At 39.5% G+C, this 21,464-nt stretch overlaps 1 protein-coding gene across 1 annotated transcript; it reads right to left on the bottom strand.

Moving 5' to 3' along the window:
- Positions 1–752: 752 nt before the first annotated feature.
- On the bottom strand, positions 753–1,889 carry LOC149176927 (uncharacterized). Its single transcript, XM_089421612.1, has one exon. The coding sequence runs from the start codon at positions 1,887–1,889 to the stop codon at positions 753–755; it is 1,137 nt and encodes a 378-aa protein (XP_089277738.1).
- Between the last annotated feature and the right edge of the window lie 19,575 nt (positions 1,890–21,464).

The raw sequence follows: 21,464 nt of genomic DNA, 5'->3' as shown, positions 1-21,464 counted from the left end.
AAAATAAGATAATTAATGATTTATCTATTTGTTTTTCATAATTGGGTCAAATGTGACAAGGAATATTAATTAAACAATGGTTTAATTTTTTTTTTCCACTGGAAAAATCAATAATTTTCATTAAATTAGAAAATTACATAAGTAGATGCCTTGGCATTACTGTATTGTTCATACAAAATTCACCTCTCAAGGTGTTGTATCAGAGAGTAATTACAAAATTGTGCTGGGTACATACATATGTCTGGCTGTTCAAGCCTAAGCGCTATCACAAAAAGATGCTTTTTGTATACAAAATAGCCATAGTTCAAAACAGTTTCATCATGTCAAAATAGTCTCCATTACTGTCAGCTATCGGGACTGTTGTCCCTCTGTTCTCTCTGATCTATGAATGGCCTGTGGTAAAAACGGTGCTCTTCGGTTCCATTCTGCTCCACAATTAGCCATTCGCCTCTGGGAAGTGTCGAGGCCTCTTTGGATAATTTGTCAGCCTCGCTGTTATGTTCTCTGTAAATGTGTAAACAAGAGAAATGATTAAATGCTGCTTTGAGAGTGAGAGCATCATGTAATATATTGCTGAGTGTGTGTGTATGACATGTAGTGACATTATTGATCCAGTTAACGACCACCATTGAATCCCCAAAAATATTGATATTTGTGTGTTGATGCGATAAAGTAAAGTGTAATAGATTTCGGATGGCAGAAAGCTCAGCATAATTATTTGATCCATTTCCGAATCCCATTTTTGCAAGGTATCAGTGATGTTCGTTAATATGCAGAACAAATCCCCCTCCACACCCCGTTTGGTTTGCTGCCCCGTCGAAGAAGGCCCACGGGGTGGCTCTGTCGATATTGGGCATGGGTTGTATGGTTCTGGGCCGAGATGGAGGCGGATCGGGTAGCTCATGATAGGCAGCGATGATGGTGGCTTCAACCCGGCTCCAAGATACCGTTCGATCCTCGAAGACAGCTCGATTCCGCGCAAGCCAGGTATACCATGTAGCCACGAGGGGGAGATTTAGAAGTTTTGAGCCCGGATGACTGTGTGTCCAAGCGTCCCATGCGTCCGATAGATCATTCCCAGTCCAGTTTCCAGCAATGCCCAATTGATTGCGGATGTTGGTCCAAAGGGTGTGGATAGCAGGGCAGAGAAGAAATATATGATCCGAGTTTTCTGATGCGGCCTTACAGAAAGTGCACCAGGATGGTCCGTAGATGGATCTGCGAGTAAGATAGTCACCTGTGGGGACAATACCTTTAAGGGCACACCAGAAAAATAGTCTGGAGCGAGGTGGAGCCTTAAGCTTCCAAATGGTATGCCACCACGGATGAATCGGATCAGGTATTCTGTGGGATATGAGTGCTTTGTACCCATACTTTGGAGCATATATACCATGATCCGCAATGCACCAAACAAGTTCGTCCGGACCTTGTTTAATGCGAATGTGGGATTCCGATAATGCCGCAGTAAAGTGATGCCATTCCTGATGCCAATGAAGTGGGAGATCCAGTTGCTGGGCCGATTTCCATGCTTGGGAGAAAATGTCAGTGCGCTGCTGATCGGCGATTTGTGCGAAATGCCTGATGTCGCGGGACTGTAGATGTGTAATAAGATCCCGATTGAGGATGTGTCTACCCCCACTGTTGATCCATGGATCCAAGCCAATCCTGCCCGTCAAGCCATCATTGATTCGCCAAGCAAGATTGTCTCGTATGAGGGGAAGGGCATGTACCAAAGCCTTCCAGACTGATGAACATCCCTTAGATGACCAAGTTGGTAGTCGAGCCCAATCCAGAATGTTCTGGGGCCATATATATTTGTGATAGGATACCTGTGTCCATAGGCTTTGGCTGGTTAGTAAGGTCCATCCCATCTTGGCAGCCAGTGCCATGGCGAAATCAGGAAGGTCTTTGAGGCCCCATCCTCCCCATTTTTTGGGCAGAGAAATTTTCTTCCAGCTGATCCATGCAAAGATTCTCTTGTCCTGACTCCCATTCCAGAGGTATCAATTGCACAGCTGCTGTAGTCGCCCAAGTATATTTCTCGGTATCCATGCTAGTGCCATCCAGAAGACTGGGGTAGCCTCTAACATAGATTTAATGAGCACCAATCTGCCAGCCCTAGAGAGATATCTGTAGCTCCAGCCAGTAAGTCTTTTTTCCAGTTTGGCAACCAACCAGACCCAATCAGCAATCCTTTGGCAAGTAGGCTTCAGATTGAACCCTAGGTATTTGAGACCTCTATCCAGAGGGTGGACAGAGTAGGGGAAAGCCTGAAGGGCTGTCCGGGACTCCTGTACAGAAGTACGTGCACAAGTGATGGTAGATTTCAACTAATTTGGCAGCATACCTGTAGCTGCAGAAAAAAGTTGCAGGATCTTTGAGAAGGTCCGAGAGTCTCGTACACTGCCATCAAGTAGAATAAGAACATCGTCCACAAAGAGTAGGTGTGTAAGATAGCATAGGTCGGATATGCGAAGGCCCCCAACATCTCCAGCCCGCTTTGCAGAGTCCATGAGGCGGCTGAGACCTTCCATGACCAAGAGGAAGAGAAGGGGAGATAGGGGGCACCCCTGTCTCAAGCCCCTTTCAGAGTGGAAAAAAGGAGAGGCCGAGCCATTGATGAGGATACTGAAGGAAGGGGAGGTTATACAGGCCATGATCCAAGTGATGAAAGCGTGAGGGAAGCCCAGGTGGATGAGGATCATTTTTATATAGAGCCAGCTGACTCGGTCGAAGGCTTTTTAGAGGTCAATTTTGAGGAGGATGGCTTTCAGATTCTTCGACCAGATGTAGTGCAATGCTTCTTGGGCGAGTCCGATGGCCTCGTGAATCTGCCTAGATTCAAGGAAAGCAAATTGCTGCGGGGCAATGGATCGGGAGAGGATAGGTCTAAGACGGTTGCAATGGTCTTAGATATGATTTTATAGAGGCAGTTACACAAGGAGATGGGCCTGTAGTCATCGAAGGATGCCGGGGAATCAGATTTTGGAATGAGAGCAATAAAAGTAGAATTGATGGCATGATAGATAGAACCCGTAGTCCTGCTCTCCTCGACCACCCTCAACAGGTCCTGTCCCAGAACATCAAAGAAGGATAAGTAAAATTCAATGGTCCATCCATCCGGGCCAGGGCTTTTGTCTTTTTTGAACCATTTCAGCACTCCTTCCAGTTCTTCTGCCGAGACCGGGTTATTTAGAGCCTCTACATCTTCTTCCTCCACGAATCTCGGGAAGTGGTTTGCCACATTAATGATATCAAGTAGGTTAGCTTCCCGGGGGCTCTTGTACAGATTCCAAAAATGGGTGGTGCCCAGGTGAGCGAGCTTATTAAAATTATCTGCGAAATCGCCATCCGGGGAGGGGAGCTTCCAGATAGTATTTGATACTTTCCTGCACTTTGCAAAGTTATGAAAGAACTTCGTGTTGTCATCCCCAGCTTGGATCCATATAGCCCGACTTCTTAATCTAATGGATTCCTCTCTCTGAGGATCTTTTCTTTTTGATTCTCTAAGTCAATTAGCCTGCATTTGTCTGCAACTGTAATGAAACCCAATCCTCTATCGTCGGTAAGAGAGCTTAATTCAGCTTCAATTTGGGTGAGTAGTGCCGAATCACGGTCCAGTTTCTCCTTTGCCCACTTAATTGATATATGCTTTATATAAGAGAGATTCCTGCAGAACCCTTTGGCGAGAAATTCTGTGTCATTGATAGGGTGAGAGATCCAGTAATCCGATATCATCTTGACATATGCTGGATCCTTCAGCCAGGTGTGATTAAATTTGAAGGGTGCCTTAGGTTTCTTGAAAGGACCCTGAATCTCCAGGTATATAGGATTGTGATCCGATAATCCCCCCGAGCCAACCCATTGTCTGAAGAGATGTAAGCGCTGTTGGAGAGTCCCCTTCATAAGAAATCTGTCTAGTCTGCGAGCAAGAGCAGCATCCCCTACCCGTCGATTCCTCCATGTAGGAAGAAGTCGCTGCATAGGTATATCCATAAAATTTGTTTGCTCAAGCAGATTGGTCATATAATCAGTAATGGGGTCGAATTGTGCTTCCGAGCCCCATGACTCCCTGAAACCCAGAGAGAAATTTAGGTCTCCTCCAATAATAACCCGGTCTTCATTCATCATAGAGAGATGTAGTAGGTGCTGCCAGAACGATTCTCTCTGAGAGCAAGGAGCATATACATTGACAACTCTGAGATTCATGCCGAGTTCAGCAGAGAAAATGTCCAACCCAATGAACCCCGCACCCCCCCAGGTCGAGTCCATCTTGATGGAGCGAGGGTTGATACCAATGGCTAGACCTCCAGATCGTCCCACAACATCAATGGCATAGAAGCTCCAGGCAGGGGCCGAGGCTTGCAAGGCTCGAGTTATCTGATCTACTGAGCAGAGTGTCTCTTGGAGCATGATAATGTCGATAGGTTCACATTCAATGAGCCGCTTCATGGCTAGTTTCTTGGAGGAACTAGCCAGTCCTCTGCAGTTAAAGGATAGACACTTCATGGGGAAACACCTCTCGGGGTGTGTCCTGCTCTAAGGACCTCGTCAATGGTCGATTGCCGGCCAGAGACCACCTCTGCCCCGGCTTGTTTAATGGCCTTTGAGAGATGGGATTTTCTCCCTCTGGTATTCAAAGAAACCCCCTCAGGTATAACAATGCCCAATCCAGAATGACTGTCTGATGGCTCTTTGGCAGGGTTCCTTGACCGGAGAAAATATGAATGAGGTGGGGAGGACCCCAGGGGGAGCGGGGAGGAACTAGCCACGGGGGAGGATGTGGATATGATGGGTTCAGTGTTGCAGATAAGTGGGGATGATGTTAATGAGCAGTGAATCATGGAGGGTTGTGAGGTGGGTCCAATATCATGATTAACATCAAACGAAGAAAGCAAAGAAGGGTTAAGAGAACCCGAATTCGTACCCGCTTCAGCCGCCGAGCGAGCCCTGGTCTTTGGTGGCGAGGGTCGCCGAAGTCCTGGATCGACCGCGGGAGATGTAGCCGGAGGGGGCGGGCCCGCAGAGGGAGGGCGAGAAGTGATGGGGGATGCCGTCCTGGTGGAAGCCGGGGTGCCTCTCGGAGTATCTTCTGCTTTCTTGTTGAGTGGGCAGTCCTTCGCAAGGTGCCCCACTTTGTGGCATCGTCTGCATCGGAAGGGAACTCCTTCGTAGTCCAGCAATTGCACTCTGATACACCTCCCCCACTGAAGCGTGATCTGTTCCTCAAGTCCTTCACGGGTGTCCAGGTGGACCAGAATCCGCGCTAGTGTTCGGTTCCCAGATTCCACATATGTGCGATCGTAGTCCAGATATGTCCCCAGGGCATTTCCAATCCTAATGAAGACTTCTTCTGCCCAGAATGGTAATGGTAGTCCTGGTAGGCGAACCCAGATTGGTCCGGCTCCGAGCTGTTCCCGTTCAGGGTCGAAGAGGGGATTCCAGCGCTTTAGGAGGACCGGGGCCATTTCAATATGCCAGTATCGGCCCAAAACTAGATTAGTTTGACTTTCCTTGGAGAATTTAAGGGAGAACCATCCTCTGGGGAGGACATGGACCACAGGTAGATCGAAAAGGACTCCGCCCCAGATCTCCTGTACCCATTGCTTGAGCCTCTGCACCGAATATGTCCTTCCCCTGACGTGCCCTACCAACACAGTGTTCGCAATGTCCATGTAATCACCGAGAGGCCTCGATTCGTCGAATTTGATGGCGATGTCCCTAGCTATAGCCCTAACACACTTTGCCTTCTTTTTACCGGTGCGGGGAGCCGACGGATGATCTACTAGGGGATTTGTAATGCCTTCCAGGGATGGGGGTTTTGCAGGGCGAATAACGACAGCAGGTGTCTCAAAGCATCCGGAGTGACGGACTCCCGGAACAGAGGGATGTGATGCAGGGGGGACCGACGGCGGGGGAGTAGGCACCGATAGAAGGGGAGGGGCCTGCGGATCAAAGGAGGGCGAGGGAGGCGTATGGGTAGCCAAGAAATGCAGGGAGCCCGGCGAGAGTGGGGGGACCTCAAATGGCGGAGATTCGATAGGGTAAGTGCCTGCAGAGGTTGGAATGGCTTGATAAGCTTCAGGCGAGATGGAGGACGGATGCTGTGGGAGCGCTGGAGCAGTTGAAGATGTAGACGGAGCGAACCGAGAGTGAGAGGCGAAGCTAGGTTTTCCAAAAATAGACTTGTCCGGCGAGGGATCCGCCGAGTAATCCACCGCTTCTTGCTCCATGTCAGCCATAACTGTCTCTTGGTCGGCGACCGAAAACGACTGGTGGAGAAACCGATGGAGATGCTGCAGCTGTGATGTTCCTGGGCTGTGACCGCGGTGGTTGAAACCTAATCGAGGAAGTCTGTCGAAACCTAACCGCGACGGACTGCAGATGTTGCGCGAAAAAACCCTAACCCAATCCTTTTCGCGTGCGCTCCATCCTTCTCATCTAAACAATGGTTTAATTAATTATTCCTAGAAGATAATTAAATAAATAGTGATTTATTTAATTATTCTTGATGGGTTTAATTACAAATGACTTAATAAATGTGGTTTATTAAGTAATTTCTCACAGTGAAAGCAATTTTACTATGGTAAAATTGGCCCTACATGGTGTACTTTGATCCATCTAGTAAATTATCTTTAAATGATCAATTTTTTGTGATAACAAAGTTAGAGTTCTAATTCAATGTCAAGCATCATGTCAAAGCTCCAATCACAGCTCATCAATTTCAATCAGCCAAATCATGCCAAACTCTTGTAGCACAAACCTCAAACATAATGATATATCTATATATATGTCTCGGTCACCTGCAAACACAAGTTCAATCTTTATGTTCATATTATGGAAAAAATTCAAGATTTTCTTACTTTCAGCTCTTACTGTTATCTACAACACATCTCTAATACATACATCTTCATAGAAAATTTTAGGGGCAAATGTTTGCCCTTTGGTGAAATTAAGGGGTTTCTAAATTTTTAGTGGGCGAATATTTTGTATCATAGAAAATTTTTACAAATCACCTCAAATAGCCCACCTTATTTGAAGGGAGAGGGTAAAAAAGGTAAATTTAGCCCTTGAAACTAGGAGTTACAACCTTCCATTCACCCATTTTCAAGAATAGGTTTTATTTAAGTGAATCCATTCGCCAATTTTCAAGAATAGGTTTTATTTAAGTGAATCCTATGGGCTAAATACCATATTTATAAAAGAGGTATGGTAAATTAATAAAAATATAAATAAATGAGAGGTATGGTAAATAAATAAAATATTTTTTATGTTTACTCCATAAGTCACCTTATATACATGCAAGGGTGTAAACAAATAAAAAATATAAGTAAAGTGGAGGTATGGTAAATAAATACAACGTCTTTTTATACTTATTCAAAATGTATGGTAAATAAATAAAAATATAAATAAACTAGATGTATGGTAAATAAATAAAACCTCTTTTTATATTTAGTCCATAACCCTCGTTCTATTTCTGAAGGCTCAAGAAAGAGGTTTTATTTAAGTGAATCCTATGGGCCAAATACCATATTTGTAAAAGAGGTATGGTAAATTAATAAAAATATAAATAAACAAGAGGTATGGTAAACAAATAAAACATTTTTTTATATTTACTCCATAAGTCACCTTATATTTACGAACACTCAAAAAATGCGTTATATTTAGGTGAAACCTATGGGAAAAATACTATGGGACAAATACCATGGACTATATTGTTATTAATACCATGCCAAAAAACATTATTAACCCTAATATTAGTATCAATAAAAATAAAAATGGCACATGGTATTGACCCATGGTATTCACCTGGAATGTAGCCTATTTAAATGGGGAAATTAAACCAGCATAGATCCATCTTTACTCTGGATCTACTAACCCCCTAGAGGTATCAAATATCGTGATATGCAAATTAGCATAGAGTGAAAATATATTTGATCCCTCTTGGGGCTTGGTGGATCAAGAGTAAAAATGGATGTTGTAATTTAATGTATGTTAAATATTTTAGCTTGGTTAAAATAAAAAAATAAAATAAAATTCAACTATTAGTTTTATTAATTTTTATAAATTATTAATAGTAATTTCTAAGCTCCAGGTTTATGATAACCCATGGTAATACCATGGTATTCATGTGAGCATAGACTATTTAAAGGGGAAATTCTATCATCTTAGATCCATCTTAATTCTGGGTCTACCAAGTGCTTAGAGGGATAAATAGATTTCATCCCCCTAAGAGTGGTAGATGTGGAGTTAAGATGGATATAGGTTGGTTTTTATGATAATGAAGATATTAAATAGACTTAGGAAATTATATTGTAAAAACATCTTGAGGTGAATGGTTAAAGCATAGACATTGGACAAGTATATTTGTATACTTATTTTTTAAACTGAAACAAATCCAGGGCTAAAAGGAATGGATTGGTTGCACTAGTCATCCTTCTATAACTTTCCAACATATGCTGGAGTAAAAAGATTGTAATTTGGGTCATTTTTCTAACTGCAAACAGGAACATACTTGTGTATTGGTAGGGTGGTTACGAGGTCCCTAGAAGTGATGAATTTGAATTTTTCTTGGTTTTATATATAGTATTAGATTTTTTCTCATGCTTTCTGTGAATGACACAGGTGAATTTTATCCTACACCCACTAGGTTATCGATATGTAATTTTAGTAATTTTGATTTCAAAATATATTTTAAATAAATGCAATGATTTCATTTGTGTATTCAATAAACACAATATTCTAATGGAATTATGGATTTGTGGTTTACCTATATAGATTCCATGGAGAAGTGTTAGTGGTGTGACATCAATTGTCCTCAAGCGGAGGCTTTAGTTTTACTCTTTTTGGAAGCAAATACTTTCTTCCAACATTTTTGAGTTCCATGAAAAATTTGAAGGTCCTAATAGTATTCAATTATGGGTTCAAGAGAGACATAGTATTCAATTATGGGTTAAAGAGATCCACACTGAATGATCTATCGGCCTTATCATCACTTAGTTTAAGACTATTCACTTGGAGAGCCTGCATGTGCCCCCACTTCAAGAGCATAGTAAAGTCATGTAGAACTTAGAGAAGCTATCTTTAAGCTTTTAGTGAAGAATGGAAAAATGTCTGGGTTCAATAACAACCAGTCGAGCATTAAGTTTCCAATAATGCTAGATTTTAACTTGGAGCACTTCTGTGATTTGGAAGAGATGCTCCCTTGTATTTGTGACACATCTTCAGTTGTGAATTGGACTATTACTAACTGTCATTTCCTTCGAAAGTTACCTGATGACTTGGAGAACCTCAACTCTTTAAGAATGTTAAGGAAGGAAAGAAAGTACATTATGCTAAGTTCTCTTATGCTTTTCAAGTTTTTCTTGGATATCTACAACGTTTCAGGTAGGAAAGTACATTCTGTTAATGAAAATTTGTCTTGATAGAAAGGCCCAATTTAAAATTCTAATGCTTTCAAAAAGCATTGTATAACTGTAATGTTTCTAAAAGGAAAGCATATTTTTTCAATTTAAGTATCATGATCCCATATTCCAACTTATTTTTAAGTAACCCATTAGGCTTTGTAGCTTTGAATAAATCCATGTCTTTTGATAAGATCCTCTTCCAAATTAGAACGTAGTTTCCTTTTGGCAATAACCACATACAATGTATTGATTTTGTTATTGAGAAAATAGAGGTTGTGAAACAAGCTTGTGCCATACAAGGACTTGATTCATTGATTATGTTTCAATTATGGCTCTTGATGTAACAATGTCGTGATTTTGTTGCTTGAAAATAGAGGTTACGCTTTACTATTTCACAGAGTTTCTTACAATCTTTCCATAAGTATTGATTTGTAATCTCAGTCATTGAGGGATGACAGTAATGACAAAGGTAATATTCCATGGTTTGAAGTTACCCTCTTACTAAATATTTAAATATATCACCACAATTTAACTGTTAGTTAAAGGAATTGTATTTGATTTGTAAACAATTCATTGCTTGATTTATAGATTTTGATTTTTTCCCTTTTTTATTTTTTTCTCAGATTTGGTATGAGATATCTTCCAATATTTGGGTTCCCTAGTTTCCCCACCATAGCTATGAGGTTCATATGCTATCATTAAATATTCTCAGAACGTTACAACTTTTCTAGTAAGTGTGCTTTGAAACATTGTTGTTGCTTTTCCATGGTGTTAATGCAAATAAGCACTACAACTAGTGCCATTATTTAGATTAAGTGCCGAAATCTAGGTGGTCTTGTAATGATGGAGTGATTGTTTTCTAGCTACTAAAGCCATATGCACTTTTATCTCTTATGTTGTCCTGAGATATTCAAATTCAGAATAAGAATTGAGGTCTCGTTTCCACTGTAGATTGCAGTCAGTTTCTTGAACATAATATATAGTAGATTATATTTTACTAATCAACTGTGGATGTGATCCCTCGCAGGAAAGGAAATTCAAAGTGACTTTGATTTCACATTGATTTGTCAAAACATCCACACAGGAAAGGAGATTCAAAGTGACACTGATTTCACATTGATTTGTCAAAATGGAGGCAAGAGAAAATGAAACTTTGTATTCAACAATGCTCTTAATTTCATATGTACATGCATAGACATATTAGTAGAAAATATTGAAGGGTTGCCTAAGTAATATTTTCCATTCCACTACATTCTTTACAACTTGTAAATAAATAACTCAGAACAATTCATTACACTACTTGTTATTCTTTATTAATCAGTGGTTAAGATTTTGATATTGAACTGGCTAAGATTTTTCTTCCTTCTGTGAAATTGTGTGTTCTATAATGCTTATTTTCCATTCACTATGTATAGCATATAAAGTGTGTCTGATCGAGTAGGAAGATTGGAAAGTCTTGTGATCCTTGAACTATGTGACAAGGCAGAAACCCAATGGGGCAGGGTAGGTGCATCCCCACAAAGGGGTCACAAATACCAAAGTTGGTATTGGCTAGTGCCTTGAGCTAGAAAATTTCCTTTACCCTTGTATTAACAGTGAATCTGGAGAGGATTCTAATATTATATTTATAAGATTTATATCAGTTAAGATTGATGAATAAAATTCATAAGACATGAGCTAGGATGTCCTTGCAAGGTGGTTGTTGATTATTGGAAGCTATGATGGCCATTATGTCAGGCTAGGTGGTCGCACTCCCTTGATCGTGAGCACGATTGTGATCAAGATGGAAGACTTCATAGTCTATATTAATTGTTTAGCAGTGATAATTAGTGGGCTCATTCACAAAAGCTTCTATTTTACTAATTCTTTTTATAGAGTTGTTAGATTCAATTTCCAAAGGTTTTAATTACACTATAGAGTTGAGTTCTGAGAGAGTTGTGATTCACAGTGTTAAGTATAGCAGCTATGACACTTGAATGAAGACAAGCATAGTAGATTTATCAGACTCTGTTATAAGCTTACCTGCATATTATAAGGGACTTGGTTGGCTTTTTTATAATTTTATAAACAAGTTCCATGTCGTGGAAATGTGAAAAAAAACAATGATATTGCCACCATGTGGCTCTTGTCATATATGGTTTTATACTTTTTCAAAAAATTATCTAAGAGTTCACAATGCTAAGATTCACTAGGACCTTACAAAGTTTTATTATTTAGTGAAAGACTCACCAAGTTCTTACAAGATTTTATAATTGAGTAAAATATTCGCCATGCCTGGTGAGAGATTCGCCAAAAAATTATATATACATACTATATTATTGATAAAATCACCTTCCATTTTTCCTATATACCATGGAGATTTGCCCATTTATTATACATATAAATTTAGGGGGGTGGGTCTTAAAATTTTCCCTGGACATCTTCCAGGTAAACATCTGATTTCATGCACAATACTTCATTATGATCAACAATTTAACCCAACAGCTTCAAAAATCAGTTTACAGTGGAAGAGTATGTCAGAGACACCTCGATTCAGAGTTCAGACAACTTTAGAAAACTTCAGATGATGGTCAACTATAGTCAAACCCCTATATTCTCCCTTCAGGTTAGCATGGGAGCGTCTTTAGCATCTTGGACACTCTCTAAGCCATTGTGTGAGGGTGTTTGTGTCTAACCTGGATGATCCCAGGAAGACTGTATATTGGCGTCCGGGTTCAAACTTACCCAAATCCGCTCCAAACCCCTAGACACTCTCTTCCTGTTACTATGTCTACATCTGGGATTATTCGGACGATCCCTTGACCACTTTGTTCGAGCATCTGGGGACCAATACTGTTTGATCTAGCTCAGAAACACTACTTTTTGTATGGTCTTTAGATCTGTGACTTGCCGCAGTTCAAATGCACATAAATCATACTTCAACAATACAAAATGTAAATATGAGTAAGAATATTGAGAAGAGATTCTCTCTCTGACTGGGAATCTACTGCATTCATGTCACCAACCTATCTATATTAGAGTCATGCAACAACATATCAATTAGATCATAACCATATATATATTATGGTCATCAACATCATGTCATCAATATTTCATCAAGGATTAGACTAGAAAGATTAGGGCAACAAACCTATGTGACATCATATGAGGACAATAAAACTTTCTATCAAGACATTCCATCAAGTTAGGGCATTCAATATAACCATATGCCATCAAGCCATGAACACAGGTAGTAAGAGATCTAGAATATTAATCTCATAGTTATACCTCTAACATTAAGGTTAACATGCTTATCATGATCAATAGGATCAAGTTAGGTCATACAATAAAACTTTTACCGAAACAACAAGAGTGTCAATCTCTCTTTTCATTATCATGCTTATCACAAGTATTATCAATAGTATCATGTATAATAATTAATGAGTTAACCTTCTATGTGAAATCCATCATCAAGTATCAATAGTATCATCTACTAGAGTCAAGGTGCTAGCCTTATTTATAGGATCAAGATATCCAACAGATAGATGTTAACCAAACATTAATTATATTAATGTATCAACATTAGATAAACTCATAGAATTCAAGGAGATCAAAATGTTCAACACCAGGTGCATAATTTCATCATGGGAAACATAGATCCAAGTCACTTTCATATGTGAGCCATTAAAGAAAATGACCTTCTTATCATACCTTGGGGCTTACCTAGCCATCAATGTTACTTCTAAAATACAACATATCATGCATACCTTGTGGTATTACCTATGCAACCTTTTATTAGACATAGGCATCTTGTAGCACTTTGGCATATTCTCATATAGTGCCTCTTAACCTTTTCCAACTCTAGCCATCTTTCTTGCATTTCAAACGATCCTTAAGAAGGATCCACTCATCGAGACTCAACTAGGAGGTTAGAAACATCCATATACACAAATACATATGTAGGAAGTATAAACAATAAGCATAATAATCAGATCCATAAGTCTAAACAAAAGTAAGAGGCATCATAAATCAAGAAATACATATCTTCAATGAGAGGTGATCCTCACCCTCTAGAACTAGCCATCACCATCCATAGTCCACATAACGTTGTTACCTTTAATCAACCAACCAGGCCTGCTATGGATTATCCATCTAGTGCTTCATCAAATATTCTATAAGTGCTTGAGCATCTTTACATTTACCATACTAGGTTTCATATTGCTTCCATAAACCAGGGTTTCTCTCAAACCCTAATCCTAATAATCAAGTTGCCTAGGGTTTTCTTCATATCCTATAATTATTTTAGGTCTCCACCATCCTCTTCTTGCTTCCATTAATGGTGTCATCATCGGGGTGATCTCCATGGATTTTCTTTATCCCAAATCTGATACCATGCTAATTTTTCAAAGGGCTACATTGTTCTTTGATTTGATAATTTCATTTCTTCATTAAAACATCAAATTCACCCCATAACATTATACCATTATTAAAATTTACATTATTATTCATCAACATATGAAACTATGTAGAAATAAAAATATCATCATCGTCTATGCAACAAAATATAAAGGAACAATAGAAGAAAATCATGCACACATAGAGACACTAGGATTGGTCAGAGACCTGGGAAAAACCCATAATGGGGAAACCCTTGGAAATTCTTCTTATTCTTAGATCGTCATCAAATGATTCAACAAAAGAGAGTACAATGATCCATATCTTTATCTACACAACAAAACAACTAGAATATCCATACTAATAACTCATCTTTAGGTCCTAAACACAGGCAGAGATATTGTGTGCGAGCATCTAAGACATATCTAGATGCTCTCTGGAGAACCAGATGAGTGCATCTTGGATAGATCTGGATGCTCCCAGGAGAACTGTATGCAGGCGTCTGAGATCCAACAACACTATGGAAACCATAGCCTCCGGGACGCTCCCTCAGACACCATGTGCAAGTGTCTGAGACTGATATGGACACTTTCTGGAGAACTGTATGTGAGCGTCTTGGGACCAAACCGAACTATGAAAGCCCTAACCTCTTAGACATTCCCTTAGACATTGTGTGCGAGTGTCCGAGACTTCCCAGATGCTCTCAACACCATACTATGCTAATGTCCAGGGATGAAAATCCTTAGTTACGAGTGTACGTCTGAGACTCAAAAAACACTAGACATTTTCGAGCTTCGACCCTGTAGTTTCAGACCCTTTGCGCGAACTTTCCTCCATGAGACCTATGTGAACCCAACAATAGAATAAAGAAGAGAGTGCTTGATGATTGTGTCCAAATGAGATTGAGGTACCTTCTATATATAGGCTTCTATGAGGGTCCACTTGATGTTGAGGCTAACCTGTCATATTGTACATGTGCTTAGGGCCGACCTAACCCAATATACATGATTAAATAAATAAATTCAAAAACCAACTTCCACTTGTCCAAATAATGTGATGTTTAGGTCAATTTTGATCCTCTCGAAAAGAGGAATCTATTGAAATTGTTATCTTCATCATATGAGTTGTCCAAAGTGGAATTTGACCATAGTGGTATAATTTTAACAGGACAGATATGCATGACCAACACATTCCGCCCATCCAGTCCAAGGGATGAACCATGCTCTGATACCACTATGAAACAACCTCCTCCCACATTTACCAAAAATTACCAGTCCACTAGGGTAAACATGTGATGATAGGATACTATGATGTGATTCAAATCCCCATATACAATTAAGGAAGTGGAACCGACAAAACAAACCCAATTTGACCTTACTCAAGAACTACAGACCTTTCAGGAGACAACCAACCCTTCCAGGTGTCTAACCCCAGAGATAACTTGTCTTTTTGCTAAGATAGACCCCCAATTGATCCCATGATAGGAAATGCATATGATTGAGGCCCTCTAGTCGCTCCCACAATAGGGCATACCAGCGACTGTGGCCTTTTTTCAGGCAGTTCCTAGCCAGCGACCCCGAATTTTATGCCACTTATTCAGGGCCAGGACTTAGGCCTCTACCCAAAACTTCATGGAACTTCTAGAAGTGTTAAATAACCATGAATTAAAGCTACTAATGCAAACATTTGTACAAGGACTTGACCAGACCCCTACTAGCCATGATAGACATTTCGTCAAACATATCACAAATATGAAATCTACCGGTCATAAAAATAGACCTGAGTAGAGGGGTGTCATACTTAACTGAGATTCATAAAGAAGGATTGATTCCTTATCACAATAGTTTCATTATCATTTATTAGGTCATCTATTCATTCACATCTCATGTACTAATCCAATCACGATGAGAGCCATAACCAAAGTCTGCCATAAATCATACTTATGACCAACATATAACCAACAAAAATAACAAGGATATAACAAACATAAGACCACATATGAACAAACACATTTACACATGAAATACTAAAGGAAAAGGAGTTCTTATTAATGAATGCATAATCCAACCAATTCAAGGACTTCCACGAACCACCTGACCATAGAATGGGATGAACCAAATCTTTATTTTAGCCAATCACCCCTGTGCCATATTCCAAGCATGAATGTGGGACTCACAACAAAACCAACTAGGGCTTCCTTAGGATTTACCGTACATCCCACCAAGGGATTCCTAGGCCCAAAAGTCTCATCAATACAACTAACATTTACCGCAATCCCACTAGATCCCTAGGCCTATACAAGCATGGATGCCTCCGGATCTCTCCACCTAAATAATCAGGAATTTGTTTCTCTCAACCTCTCGGATTTACCATGTATCCTGTCATTACTGGTCAAGGGATTCCTAGGCCTACGAGGTTGCCACCCTCTGGGATTTACTGTGTATCTTTCCATTACCAATCAAGGGATTCCTAGTCCCAATCAAGGGTATTCACAATCAGGCTTTACTGTATCTCCCACCCAAGATTCCTAGGCCTCGTGATCAATCCCGAGACTACCCACTCAGCTTTGAACCCATCCAACAATCTAGCTCAACCAAAACAAGAGAAACCCATCACACCATGGATATTTGGAAATAGAAAGGCAAGGCTGGAGAACATTGTCACACCTGGAAAAAACCATTCCAATGACAACAAGAAAACCACAAACACACATGCATGCCAAAACTAACAAGGATATCATACATGCAACACGATACTTGCAAGTAATCCTGTTGTAGTCACTTGATCCTATTATTCCTTTCTTAATTTTTTGCTTCCTCTTGCTTGATTGTCCTTCCTTTTCATTCTTTCCTCCAATGCTATAGTGCTCCAATAATTCTTTAAGTGTCTAAGAGTATGTGAGAGAGAGAGTAGAGAGAGAGAGAGAGAGCTCCAAAAATAAACTGACAAAAAGGTTGTGAATTGATCCTCATAATCCTTTTTGTCAATGAGGCGTCTATTTTCTTCAATTTCCATTAGTTTTCCTTCATTTTCCTCCTCACATGAAACCTGTGACCTTTCACCTTTCATTTCTCCTAATTTCCATTATTTTCATAAATAAAATGCCAATTAATGCCTCTTACCTTTCCAAAGCCTTTTCCATTTGTTTCCTCAATTTCCTTTAGCCATTATAAACCAAATGAACACCCATACTAGGATGCTTTGCCCAACATTCAACTTAGAATATGTGTCCCATGACCTTGGTTATTATTTTTACTTTATTAACTTTATTACATTAAATTTTTAACTAGGTTGTTACAAATTAAAAGGGGAATCAAGTCATTGATGTAGAGCCCAACACCAATGTCCAAAATATTGAGCGTAGAGATCCAAAGGAGGGGGAGCGTCTCTTCCACTCACATATGTGGGTGAAGGGTTCTTTGCTACAATTCATTTTCAACAACAGGAGCCAAAAAAATCTCATATCAATTGAGGTCATGAAGAGGTTGGTATTATCAATGAAACCACACCCACAACCGTACACCATCAGATGGCTCCACTAAGGGATAGATCTTTGTGTTATCCTGTAGTACCACCTATCTTACAACATCAAGCCCTTCAAAAATGAAGTACCATGTGATATTTCTCCTTTTGAAGATTGTGATGTATTTTAGGACAGCCATATCGATGGAAGCATCATGTTATGTATGAGTCTAGGCCTAAGATTATTATTATTACTTTGGGTAGTAATCTATATAGGATACTGGAGGTAGCCCCATCTATCACCATTTCTTCTATATCTACTAATCAATGAAATAAGATCATCTCCTAGAATGGGAATTTTTTAAAAAAAATTTAATTAATTAATTAATTATTATTATTATTATTTTTTTTAATTTTTAATCTTTAATTTATTTTTTATTTTTTCGCTCTTAAAGTAAGGGGAAGATAATGACCACATTCATGGTCCCTAGGAAGGGTACCTCCACACAACAGAAGCATGTGGTTAAGGTTGTGGAAGAATACAAGGACATCTTCTCCTCACACACGGGGGTACCTTTGAACTATCTGGTCAAGCATTCAATCGACTTGAGTCTCGGAGCACTTCTATCCAATGGGACTATATAACACTACTCTCTTTTAGAAAATGAAGAAATCAAGTGGAAAATCCAACAAATTCTACAAAAAGGGCACATTCGATTAAGTTCCTCACCTTGTGGGAGCCAATTTGTACTTGCACAGAAGAAGGATCAAACTTGGAGACTTTGCATTGATTATCAGGCACTAAATAAAATCACTATCAAGAATAGGTATCCAATCCCATGGATTCATGATCTTCTTGATGATCTCAAGGGGCCCAATTACTTCAAAAAGGTTGATTTGAAGTCTGCCTATCACCAGGTTCCAATAGAAACAATAGATGTATGAAGAATTGCCTTCAAATATAAGGAGGGCCTTTTTGAGTGGTTGGTCATGCATTTTGGGTTGACAAATGCCTGCAATTTTTATGAGGTTGATGGATGACATCTTGTGTCCCTTCACCAACTCATTTACGGTTGTATATCTAGACAACATCCTCATATTTAGCTAGAGTTGGGAAGAGAACTTGCAACACATTCGATAACTCCTTCAAACCCTGTGGCAACAAAAAATATGTGCCAACTTGGTGAAATTCACCTTTGGCATGAATAAGGTACAATATCTTGGTTACATCATTGATGAGTAAGGTGTGCATGTGGATCTGGATAAGGTCCAAGTCATTTGGGATTGGCTAGCCCCAACCACTCTAACAAAGCTTCACAATTTTTTGGATCTTGTTGAAGGTTCAGGTTGGGATTCTATCATATCACTTGGCCTTTGAGTCAATTTACCAAGGGCGGAGAAAAAGTAAAGTTTTTTTGGTATGAGTCCCAACATAAGGCATTAGTTTTGCTCTGCACCAATACTCACATTTCTAAATATGCAACATCCATTTGAAATTGAGAGAGATGCATTTGACTATGCTATTTGTGCAGTTCTCACCAAGAAAGGGCATCTGGTGGCCTATCACAATGAGACACTCTATGATATAATTTGATAATACCCCAACTATGATAAAGATATGTATTCCGTCATGCAGGCTTGTTGGTAGTGGAAACATTACATTTTGGGGAAGGAGATGATCATTCACACAGATCACTGACCTCTTCAGTTTATACAAACACAAGGGAAGTTGCAGAATGACCACCATAAAAAATGGTCAACATATCTGCAAAAATTTCATCTGAACATTATGTAAAAGAAGTGCAACATGAATACTATTACAGATTTCCTCTATTAGCCACCAGTTTTGGCACTGACCATTGTTCTCAACTCTTGTGGGCATGAGAATTTTGGATGGTCACAACTTTACAAAAATGATCTATAATTCGCCACCACATATCAAATGTTAATTGATGGCAAGCCAATTTTAGACTTCCACCACCATGATGCATTGTTATGCCACCTAGGACACCTTTGTGTTCCTTCAAGTGATAATTCCAAGATGATTTGAGAGGAAAACTACAGCCAGGTTGCAAGAAATTTCAGTGTAGAGAAGATAGTGGCAGTACTGCAGAAGTATTTTTATTAGACAAACCTTTGACAAAATGTTGGACAATATATCACATCCTACACTTCATGTGCTATCGCCAAGCCAACCAAAGAATCAAGGCCTTTATACTTCTCTTCCTACTCTTGGTAAACCCTAGGAATCCATCTCCATGGACTATATATGTTTCCTTCCTTCTACGAAGCATGTAAATGGTTGTGTATTTGTGGTCATTGACATATTTGGTAAGATGGCTATATTGGCTACCTGCATGAAGAATATCACAACATAAGCCACTACTAAACTCTTCTTTGAACAAGCAGGGGTAAATTTTGGAATCTCGCAGACCATTATATTAGATCAAGATAGTAGTTTCCTAAGCGAATTATGGTTGAGCCTCTAGTCATTGTTGGAAACCAAGCTCACCAAGTCAACTGCATTCCACCCCCAGACTGATGGCCAGATAGAGGTTGTCAACAAGATGATTGTGCACATAGTCTGCATGTACAACTCTAAGAATATACAAACATGGGATGGGATTCTTTCCTATGTGTAACATAGTTATGATAGAGCTCTCTATAGCTCGCTTGGACACAAGCCCTTTCAAGTGGGCCTGTGATTTCAACCAATATGTCCCATTAATGTTGCATTGCCTTTTTCAACTACACAAGAAGAATATTCCCATGTTCATTTTAAAGATAATAAAGTCAACAGGTTTATTGAATGAATTTAGCACATCCACCACTAGGTTCATGACATCTTATATAAAGCCAAATTCCAAGTACAAACCACGATATGATCATCATTGGATATGACATACATTTTAGGTGGGCGACAAAGTGTGGTTGCATTTGCAGAAGGAACGCTTTGATGAAGTCCATCGGTAGCTTCGACCATTTCAATATGGTCCTTACACCATCACCAATGCTATGGGATATAATGATTTGATCTCAATATCCCCCCATTCCTTAGTTTGTACCTTGAAATCAATGTGGACTGCCTTCAACCATACTTTCCACCAGTACTGGACACACCAGATATTGCTGAGTAGATGACACCAGCAAATTTCAACCTAGACTGCATCCAATAGTACACAACCGATCAAATCATGGATACACAGATCAAGAACACTTGCCAACAGAGGACCCCACTATATTGGGTTGTTAAAGTTGACCAGCTCTTGCACTAGGCAAGTGGCTCACCAGGGACCAAGTTGAGTAGAAGTTTCCCCATCTCATGGAGGCTCTTAACACAATGGGGACCATTGCTTCCTAAGGAGGGATGGTTGATCTAGGTGGATATTGGTGGCAACCCACCTATTCCACTTGGACCCCCAACACTATTTCCTTTCAATTTGTTGATTTCTAGCACAATTTACTATTTTTGGCTGATTTTTGGTATTTGAACTTCCAGAACCATTTTGAGGCCTATTGATGGATGTTGGATACCTCCAAAATATAGAGGACCTACCAAATGTGAGATCTCAATTAGACCTCACACTATTTTGGTGTAGGATTTCCATCTGACTATATAGTCCGACCACGATTGCAAAGGTTTGAGGTATGCCTTGGTTACAACACATACAAAAGAGATCACAAACACCTCTTTGGGGCAGCATGTATGTAATCTTTTTGTGACACCAAATGTAGAATGCATAGGAAAATTCCATGGTTGGCAAAGGGAAACAAGCCTCCCGTTAGGGAAGTAAAAGTACTACCCTAAGAGAGACCCACGAGTGGCAAAGAAAGACTTGTTGATTTACCTGCAAATAAGTTCACAAGATAAACAACAATTTCAAAAGCATAACAACACTTATTTAAAAAATCCATATCTAGGAAATGGAATATTTCATTAATATTAATATGTATTAATCCGAAATATACCGCAAACACATCAAGAATAGTATTACTATATTTATGATACATGAGTGAAGGAGTGTTAGATTGAAGAGATTCCGATTATTAATGAAAGGTTCAAAGTACATTCTTACATAGATAAAACACTAGATCCAGTTGTGGAATATGAAGCCACAACTTTCTTCTCCAAAGAATGATTTATCTCCTATGCAATACAAGAGAAGCCAAGGAAAAAATCTAAGAATCCAAGCCCCTTACTTGAGTTATGAGGAGATTTTC

The sequence above is a fragment of the Pinus tabuliformis genome, chromosome 4_1 (assembly GCF_031772625.1).
Source record: "Pinus tabuliformis cultivar Carrire ecotype Pingquan chromosome 4_1, CPIR1, whole genome shotgun sequence".
Taxonomy (NCBI): Eukaryota; Viridiplantae; Streptophyta; class Pinopsida; order Pinales; family Pinaceae; genus Pinus; species Pinus tabuliformis.
Note: the sequence above shows the minus strand (reverse complement) of the source record. Positions and strands in the feature narration are given on the sequence as shown.

Bases quoted from the DNA above. Each gene is read 5' to 3' on its own strand.
- LOC149176927 (XM_089421612.1), bottom strand. From the start codon at position 1,889: ATGGCACTGGCTGCCAAGATGGGATGGACCTTACTAACCAGCCAAAGC.